Source organism: Myotis davidii, unplaced genomic scaffold, assembly GCF_000327345.1.
Source record: "Myotis davidii unplaced genomic scaffold, ASM32734v1 scaffold69, whole genome shotgun sequence".
NCBI classification, from domain to species: domain Eukaryota; kingdom Metazoa; phylum Chordata; class Mammalia; order Chiroptera; family Vespertilionidae; genus Myotis; species Myotis davidii.
In genome coordinates this window covers 3109385-3117449 of record NW_006300363.1, presented here as the reverse complement: position 1 = coordinate 3117449, position 8065 = coordinate 3109385, and the positions used below count along the sequence as shown (strand labels likewise).

At 59.6% G+C, this 8065-nt stretch overlaps 1 protein-coding gene across 1 annotated transcript in view; it reads right to left on the bottom strand.

The window, feature by feature from the left end:
* Positions 1 to 1401: 1401 nt before the first annotated feature.
* Positions 1402 to 8065, bottom strand: part of SCN4A (sodium voltage-gated channel alpha subunit 4) — a 32943-nt gene continuing 26279 nt past the window's right edge. The window contains exons 19-24 of the mRNA XM_006776707.2: positions 7476 to 7754; positions 7176 to 7229; positions 6805 to 6942; positions 6212 to 6316; positions 5007 to 5277; positions 1402 to 4503 (exon numbers count right to left, since the gene is read on the bottom strand). Coding sequence (XP_006776770.1) covers positions 3278 to 4503; positions 5007 to 5277; positions 6212 to 6316; positions 6805 to 6942; positions 7176 to 7229; positions 7476 to 7754 — 2073 coding nt within the window. The 3' untranslated portion in view covers positions 1402 to 3277. The remainder of the gene's footprint in view (positions 4504 to 5006; positions 5278 to 6211; positions 6317 to 6804; positions 6943 to 7175; positions 7230 to 7475; positions 7755 to 8065) is intronic.

The following is an 8065-nucleotide window of genomic DNA, read 5'->3' as shown; positions in this document are numbered from 1 at the left end:
GGCGAGGTTTGCATTCCCGGGCTGTTTGTTCTGTTACTGGGAGGAGGCGGCTGGCTAACAGGATGCAGGTTGAATCCTGGCCCTGCGGTGTGCCAGCCAGAAAGGCTCCCCCAGCTACCGGGCAGTCCTCAAAGAGGGTGGTCCCGTGCCGCCCAGGGAGCATTTCAAGGGTCACGGGGACCAGTGGGCACTACGGGCACCTGGGGCCAAGGGCACTGAAGGTCAGCGGGAGGGCCAGTGTCTCACACAGCAGAATTCCTCTGCCTCACACGCCCAGTGAAGCATCACCTACTCTTAACCCTTCAGAAACCAAATGTCCTCATTGATGTAAAACAGAAATCACTGTAGTAATAGTTCTTCATGGGCAGTTGTGAGCTTGGAAGGAAATCCTGTGTCTGCTCAGGGAGGTACCCGGACCACGGTTCACCCTTCAGAGGTGACGAGTAGCTTCGCTACCTGGGGGTGGGGCCGATTCTGGAACATTAGCCCCTGTTATCTGTGTTCTGCCTTTTTCTCTGTCATGCAAAGCTCAGGGGAAAGTTGGGCTGCGGCGCCTGCCAGCTCGCCTGTCCTTGGGGCCGGATACAGTGAGGAGCCAGGACCCAGGGAGGGAGGCCAGCACCCTGAGGGGGGCTCAGAGAACCCTGCAGGGATGCTGGACCCCCCCCCCCCCCCCCCCGTGAGAGGAGAGTAGCGGGTGGTGGAGGCCTTGGGGACATGGCTGAGGGACACGTGAGGGACATCAGGGAGGTCTGTGTGTGCCGCTCCCCAGCCCCCATGGGGGTCTTGTAACCTCTGGACCCAGGAAAAGGGGGTGCAGAAACCCTGAAAAAGACTCAGTGTTTACTAGTTTGGAGGCATCTAGCCCTGGGAGGCAGGAATCAAGTCGTAGAAAACAAATTATATACAAAATTCTATCTCACCCGCTGGGATTATGGGCTGAGCTCACTGCATATCACTCTTCGTCACAGGCCCGTGGGACTCTGGGCTTTCTGGGGTCGGGGGTCAGAGGCAGGGTCCTGGGAGGGATGGAATCTGAGGAGAGGGAGGGGCACCTTGGAGCCTCTGAGGGGGGCGGGTAGAGAAGTGAAGGGGTTTCCGGAGAGGAGTGCTGGGGAGGTGGGATCCTGACAGCTCTTTGCTGGGTGCTGTCATTGGTGGGAGCGGAGGGATGTGACCTCTGACCTCGTGTGGCCTCCAGCTGGACCCCGAGCCTTCCTTTAGGCGGGCAGGAGGGAGCCTGAAGGGCCAGAGGAGGAAGTTGGGAGCCTCCTGCCCTCCCGGACCCCTGCCCGAGACCCCGCCAGTCCTCCCTGCTGGGCTGCAGTCCCCACCAGCCCCTCGGCCCCCCTTGACGTCTGCACTCGGAGCTGCAGAAGGACAAAGCCCACACACCAGGGGCTCGAGGGGGAGGTTTATTGTAAGAACTGTACAAAGGGGCCTGTCTGCTGGCCTGGCTTGGGCCTGTGCCTACCCGGGCACGGCACGGACGGGTGTGGGTCTGCCAGGGCGGAGGGGGCACAGGCAGGGGAGGCGCTACAGTCTGTACACAGTCTCTCCAGTCCAACAGGCGCGGAGGCTCGTGGGGCCATGCCGGTCCGGGCCCGAGGAGGGAAAGGCAGCGGGCAGGGTGCTGGCCAGGGAGGAGGCTGCCCCCTGTAGGGTGAACCTTCGGAAGGAAGAGCCGGACGGAGTGGGGCCCCTTCCACAGAGGACACAGGCAGGAGACACCGAGCAGGGCTGGGCACTGGTGTGACGAAGACAACCAGCAGAAGGGCAGATCATGGAGTCACAGGGAGCGAGACGGGGGACGCCCAGGCTGGGCGATGAGGAGGCCAGAGGGCGGGGCAGACAGAATAGAGGGCTCCGGCCTGTACAGGCAACGGACACACACACACACACACACACACACACACACGCACTTTGTTTTGGAGGTTTGGCTGCTTCCTGAGTTGTAATCAAACTGTTCACAAGAAACAAGAAAAAGAAGAGGAACTAAGGCCAACAGGGACTCGAACTTCACACATGTGTTCACACTCGTACACACTTATACGGACAGCCTCTACAGAAGACACACACACACCAGCCAGACACCACAGGGGCCCACTGACACACATGTACACAAACATACCCAGACACACATGCATATGTAGGCATCGTGGGACACAACGGTGTACACACTTGAACACACACACAAGTGAATCAATCCAGTGACTCCTCCTCCCAGCTCAGCCTCTGTCTGCTCTCCGGGTGCCAGTGGAGGCCTGGCACTGCCGTGTCCAGATCGGCTGTGCCAGCAGAATGGCTCCCGGCATTCCAGGCAGCAAGAGGTTGGAAGGTTGGGCCTGAGCCAGGTGAGCTGGGCATGGCCCAGTGTAAAATCTCTAACATGGGCTCAACTATAACATTCTTAGGATCACTTTTTGAGGGGGTGGTGGTGGTAGGGAAGGCTGAGGAGTGAGGAGGGGAGGGAGGGAACAAGATGTTTCCTCCTGAGTGCCGGGGTTCCCGCCCTGCCCCAGGTCTGGGAGCTCAGGCCAAGAAGAGCCCCCAGTGCCGTGAGACTCTGGTGGACACGACCTAGAAAAAGGCAGGTCCCAAGTGGGGTCCTCCCTTGTGCTCTTCCCCCAGGGGCCAGCCAGGGGCTGGAGGTCTGGACAGTGGATACACCAGGAAATGGCTTCAGGGGCCACAACCCCAGCCCGGTGCACCAGGATCCAGTGGCCAATGAGGCTGGTGGAGCCATTGCAGACCAGCAACGTTTCCTTTTTACAGGGAATTCCTGAGCCGCTGGGGAAACTATCCCAGAGATGGGGTGGCTGGCGGGCCCTGGGGCCAGGTGTCTGCTCTCCCTGAGGAGGGCATCTCTGGAGAGGCCAGCAGCCTGTCAGACTCTGGTGGCCAGAGGGCAGCCAATCCCTCCATCGCAGGCCGGCTCCTCCCCCGCCAGTGGGGCAGAGATTCTGATGTTCTAACCGCCCTCCAGGCCAAGAGGAGGGGCAGCAGGACCCTGAGGAGGCAAGAGCAACACGAAGGCGAAGTCACAGAGGCAGGGGTGCTGGGCCTAGCGTGGAGCCTCCAATTGCAATTCCCATTCTCCATGGTGGGGGGAGGCAGGGGCTCTGGCCTAGGTGTTAGCCCCACAGTGGCCACGTCCTGTCCCCAACAGGGAGCTGGATCAGTCCTTGACTCAAAGTCCCGCTCCCTCATCCTGCAGGCAGCTTTGGGGAAGCTTCAGGGCTCTGCCAGCCTCAGCTGGCCACCTCACTGCCACCTGCTAGACCAGAGACTCTTTGACCCCTGGGCGTACTGTTTGCCCTGGGGGTGGGGAGGAAGGGAGGGCAGCGTCGGAGGGGCTGATGGGCGTGAGTCCCATGGCAGGTCCAGCGTCCCCCGTGGAGCCCGTCTTCTCACCCTTGCCCTGCACATCGCTGTCCCCGTTCTCGGGGCCGTACAACTTGCTCATGGTGGTGACGATCAGCCCCTCCTTCTCGGGGGCCCCGTCCCCGCTACCGTCCTGGCTGTGGCGGTACATGTAGGACGCCTGCTTCACCGAGCGCTGAAGCAGGTGCCGGCGGTAGGCCCTCTGGATCTTGATGGCACATACCTCCTCGTGCTTCCTCCTGAGGGTGGTGGTGATGGGCTCATAGGAGACCTTGGAGGGGTTGGCTGCCATGAACTTCTCCTCCATGGTCTCCTTGAGGGCGTCCATTTCCCCCGAGTCTCCCAGGACCTCTTTGGTCAGGGCGAAGAGGATGTCCAGGCAGTGGATTTTGTCGCCCGGCACCATGGGCAGGTCCAGTGTGATGAGCTTGATCTTGTTGGGCTTGGCGATCCTGAGCGGCTCCTGCAAGGTGTCCACGAAGTCGGAGAGGCGGCTGTACTCGATGAACTGCGTGGCGTCGGGGTCGAACTTCTCCCACGTCTCGTAGAACATCTCAAAGTCGTCCTCACAGAGGGGCTCGCCGCTCTCCTCGGTGGCCACGTTGAAGTTCTCCAGGATGATGGCGATGTACATGTTGACCACGATGAGGAAGGAGATGATGATGTAGCTGCAGAAGAAGCAGATGCCGACGGAGGGGTTGCCACAGTCACCCTTGACGCTGCTGCCCGGGTTCTCCAGGGTGGGGTCACAGTCGGGGGGCCCGCTGTTGAGGATAGGGTTGAGGAGCCCGTCCCAGCCGGCCGACGTGGTGATCTCAAAGAGGCAGATGATGCTATTGCCAAAGGTCTCAAAGTTGAACATGTCATCGATGCCCGACTCCTTCTTGACGTAGGCGAAGTTGGACATGCCAAAGATGGAGTAGATAAACATGACCAGGAAGAGGAGGAGGCCGATGTTGAAGAGGGCAGGCAGCGACATCATGAGGGCAAAGAGCAGCGTCCGGATGCCCTTGGCCCCACGGATCAGTCGTAGGACGCGCCCGATCCGGGCCAGGCGGATCACACGGAACAGTGTGGGGGACACGAAGTATTTCTGGATCAGCTCAGAGAGTGCGAGACCTGCAGGGAGGAAGTGGTGAGCACTGCTGTCCTAGGGTGGGGGGCTGGGTTAGGGAGTGAGGGCGGCATGCGGGCTCAAGGGGGCTGGCCTGGTGCGCTCAACTTTTGGAGCACAGCCCAGATGGTCTCACCCATTAGGCCAGGCCCTCCCAGGGTCTTGGGGCAAAGGGTTACATCTTTGCCCCCACACAGCTGGATGGAGGTGAGTTATGCTAAAGTTGATGGGGCGAGGATCAGGCCTATTCCCAAGGCTGTTTGCAGATGCCATAGATGAGTTACTATCATAAGTACATACATGTCCATGCACTTCTCCAGTGGGTATGGATATGGGAACCCGAGTGTGCAACTACTTGTCAGGTAAATGTTTCTTGAGGTGTATACAGTGTGCCTCTGTGCATGAGGTGTGAATGGCAGGTGCACACGCACGTGCGTAGGTGTGATGATGTGTATAAGCATGCCGGGTGCATGTGTCCACGAGGGCAGCCTGGCCTGGCCCTGCTCACCTGCAATGGATAGGATGACAACCACAAAGTCAAAGATGTTCCAGCCGACGGTGAAGTAGTAATGGCGCAGGGCGAACATCTTGAGCACACACTCCCCCGTGAAGATGATGATGAAGATCATGTTGATGTTGTACAGGATGTCCACCTTCAGCTGGCTCTGGTCGTCCGTCTCCACCATCATGGTGACCATGTTGAGGCAGATGAGGATCATGATCACGATGTCGAAGATCTGCTTCGTCACAAAGTCGTACACCACGCCCTGGATCTTGTTCTGCAGCACAGATGGGAGTGCAGGGACACATGTGGGTGCACAGTGGGGGGAGTGGTCAGGGCCCACACAGGACATGGACAGGCAGGAGACACAGGATGACACAAACATGAAAGACAGAGGTGTATCAGGGCTTATGGTGGTGTTGGCCAGGAAATGGAGGGCAGACCCATCAGACCAGGCCATTCTATGGGGTCCCTGGGCATCCTTGCTCTGAAACCCTTCTACCTGCCAAGGTCCTCAAGCAGCCCCTCACTCTTCCCCCAAGCCAGTGGTCGGCAAACTGCGGCTCAAGAGCTACATGCGGCTCTTTGGCCCCTTGAGTGTGGCTCTTCCACAAAATACCACTTGCGGGCGCGCACGTACAGTGAGATTGAAACTTCATGGCCCATGTGCAGAAGTCGGTTTTCGGCCTGGGCGAGTCTATTTTGAAGTGGAATTAGAAGAAGTGGGGGGTGTCGGTCAGTCGGTCGGTCGGGCAACGCGTAGAAGTCAGTATTTGTGGAAGAGCCACACTCAAGGGGCCAAAGAGCCACATGTGGCTCGCGAGCCGCAGTTTGCCGACCACTGCCCCAAGTCATCACTCACTGGGAAGAGTGTCTGGCCATCATCTTCCTCCCCCTTGTAGGGACCCCTGCCCCAGAATCTACCAACTGAGGAGGTGAATGGACATTGAGGGGCTGTGTAGGGCCGGGTGAGGGGTGAACCAGGGACTGGAGTTTAGTGGGCAGCTGCTGCTTGGGCATATAGCGCCTCAATACAGTTACAAAGAGACACCCCTCCCAGCCAGTGGACCCAGCCTCCCTGCAAGCGGACTCAGCCTCACGCCAGGGACACAGCCTGGAGGGCAGAGTGTAGGCTGCATTTTGGCCCTATGGCCCCCCTCAGGCGGGAGCCTCACATAGGCTGTGGGAAGAGAGGCCCAGAGGGCAGGTACCTGGGGCCTTGGAATTGGCTTCTGAGGTTTCTTGGAGCCAAGCTTCTTCATGGCATTATAGTATTTCTTCTGTTCCTCCGTCATAAAGATGTCTTTCCCTCCAAAGTATAGTGGGATGGAGCCCGTAAGGTTGGGAGGTCCCCCTTCTCTGCCTCCAGGACCTCCCTACCTCAGGTACCATCCTTGAAGCAACCCTCATCCCAGCAGGTGCCCCTGGGGGAAAAAGGGAGAGGGACATGGAGGGGCCAGGGATGGGGGGTGAGGAGGAGGAGGAGGGGGATGACAGCGGGAAGGGAACCTGTGCTGCCCCGCAGTCTGTTTTGGGCCACTTCCCGTCAATACCTCATTGGGTCCCCAGAATCACCCAGAGAGGTTGGTAGCACCCCCTCATTTGATGGATAGGAACACCGAGGTTGGGGGAGGCCCAGTCACTGGTTCCAGGCTGCCTGGTGGGATCTGAACCCAGATGTGCTGCCTCAGCTGTGTTCCCAGCGGCAGCACCGGGTGCTGAGGCAGCGTTTGCGAACTATCAGGGCTGAATGGACCAAGGTCGGGAGGAGGGAGGCCCAGGGAAGGCGGGGCAGGATACTCATCTTCTTCTTCTGCTGGTTGAAGTTGTCAATGATGACGCCGATGAAGAGGTTGAGGGTGAAGAAGGACCCGAAGATGATGAAGATGACGAAATAGAGGTACATGTAGAGGTTCACCTCGTACTGCGGCTGCTCCCCTTGCTGCAGGGGCCACAGGGTGCGCTGGGTGGGCTTGGGGACACACGTGCTCCCTGTCCCACTGTGGGCAGGAGAGGCCTGGGGCCCAGAGGTGAACCCATCCGCCCTCGGAGCCTCAGGGCCTCCCGAGGAGACAGCATGGGGGCCTGGGGATGGGCAGAATGTGCCTCTGTGTCTTTGGTCTTGTCCCCCCCCTTGGCTCATTCATGAGCCATATCTCGTTGACCCTCACTCACCTCCCGGGAGTCCACGGCTGCATACATGATGTCCATCCAGCCTTTGAAGGTGGCCTGAGAGAGTGTGGTTGGGTGTAAGGGGTGGGGCTGCTTGCTGCCTCTATCATCCAGCCTGGTCCCTTCCTGGGCCACCTGCCCACAGCCCCACTGGGCAGACATCAGATAGAGACCAGAGAGGTCTGGGCACTACTTCAGGGTCCTGCAGCCCTGGGAGCAGGGTGGGCAGTCCCCTAACAAGGAGTGGCAGAAAGACGGGGGCACCTCTATCCACGTCCCTGCAGGGCCGGGGGTCGCACTCACCACCTGCAGGAGGGAGAGGTAGCCCAGACCCACGTTGTCGTAGTTGACCTTGACGTTGAGCCAGCGGACCTGGCCCGTGTACATCAGGCTCTCGCACTCAGACTTGTTGTTGACCTCGGAGATGTCGAACCTCTCGGAGGTGGTGGTGTTGATGCAGTAGTAGAACTTGCCGGCAAACAGGTTGACGCCCATGATGCTGAAGATGAGCCAGAAGATGAGGCAGACGAGCAGCACATTCATGATAGAGGGGATGGCTCCCAGGAGGGCATTCACCACCACCTGGGGTGGGGGTGGGAGGGAGTCATTGTCAGATCTTCTCCCAGGCAGGGGAGCCCATCTCCTCTGGGAGACAGCTCCCCACCTGCACTAACCAGGAGACCAGGAAGGGCTGGGCATGGCTCCTCAGGGAAGGCTTCCCAGAGGAGGGCGCTCTGAGCCAGGCCTGGGGAGAAGTCTGCTGGGCTGTATGGTTGGGGCCAGGGGGGCAAAGAGAAGGGTTGGGGGCTGCCAGCATGGTGGTTGGAGAGGACTCTCTGCTTGGCTGGAGCTATCAGCCCAGAGTTGGGGCCCCGGCCTTCTCTGGAAGCGCC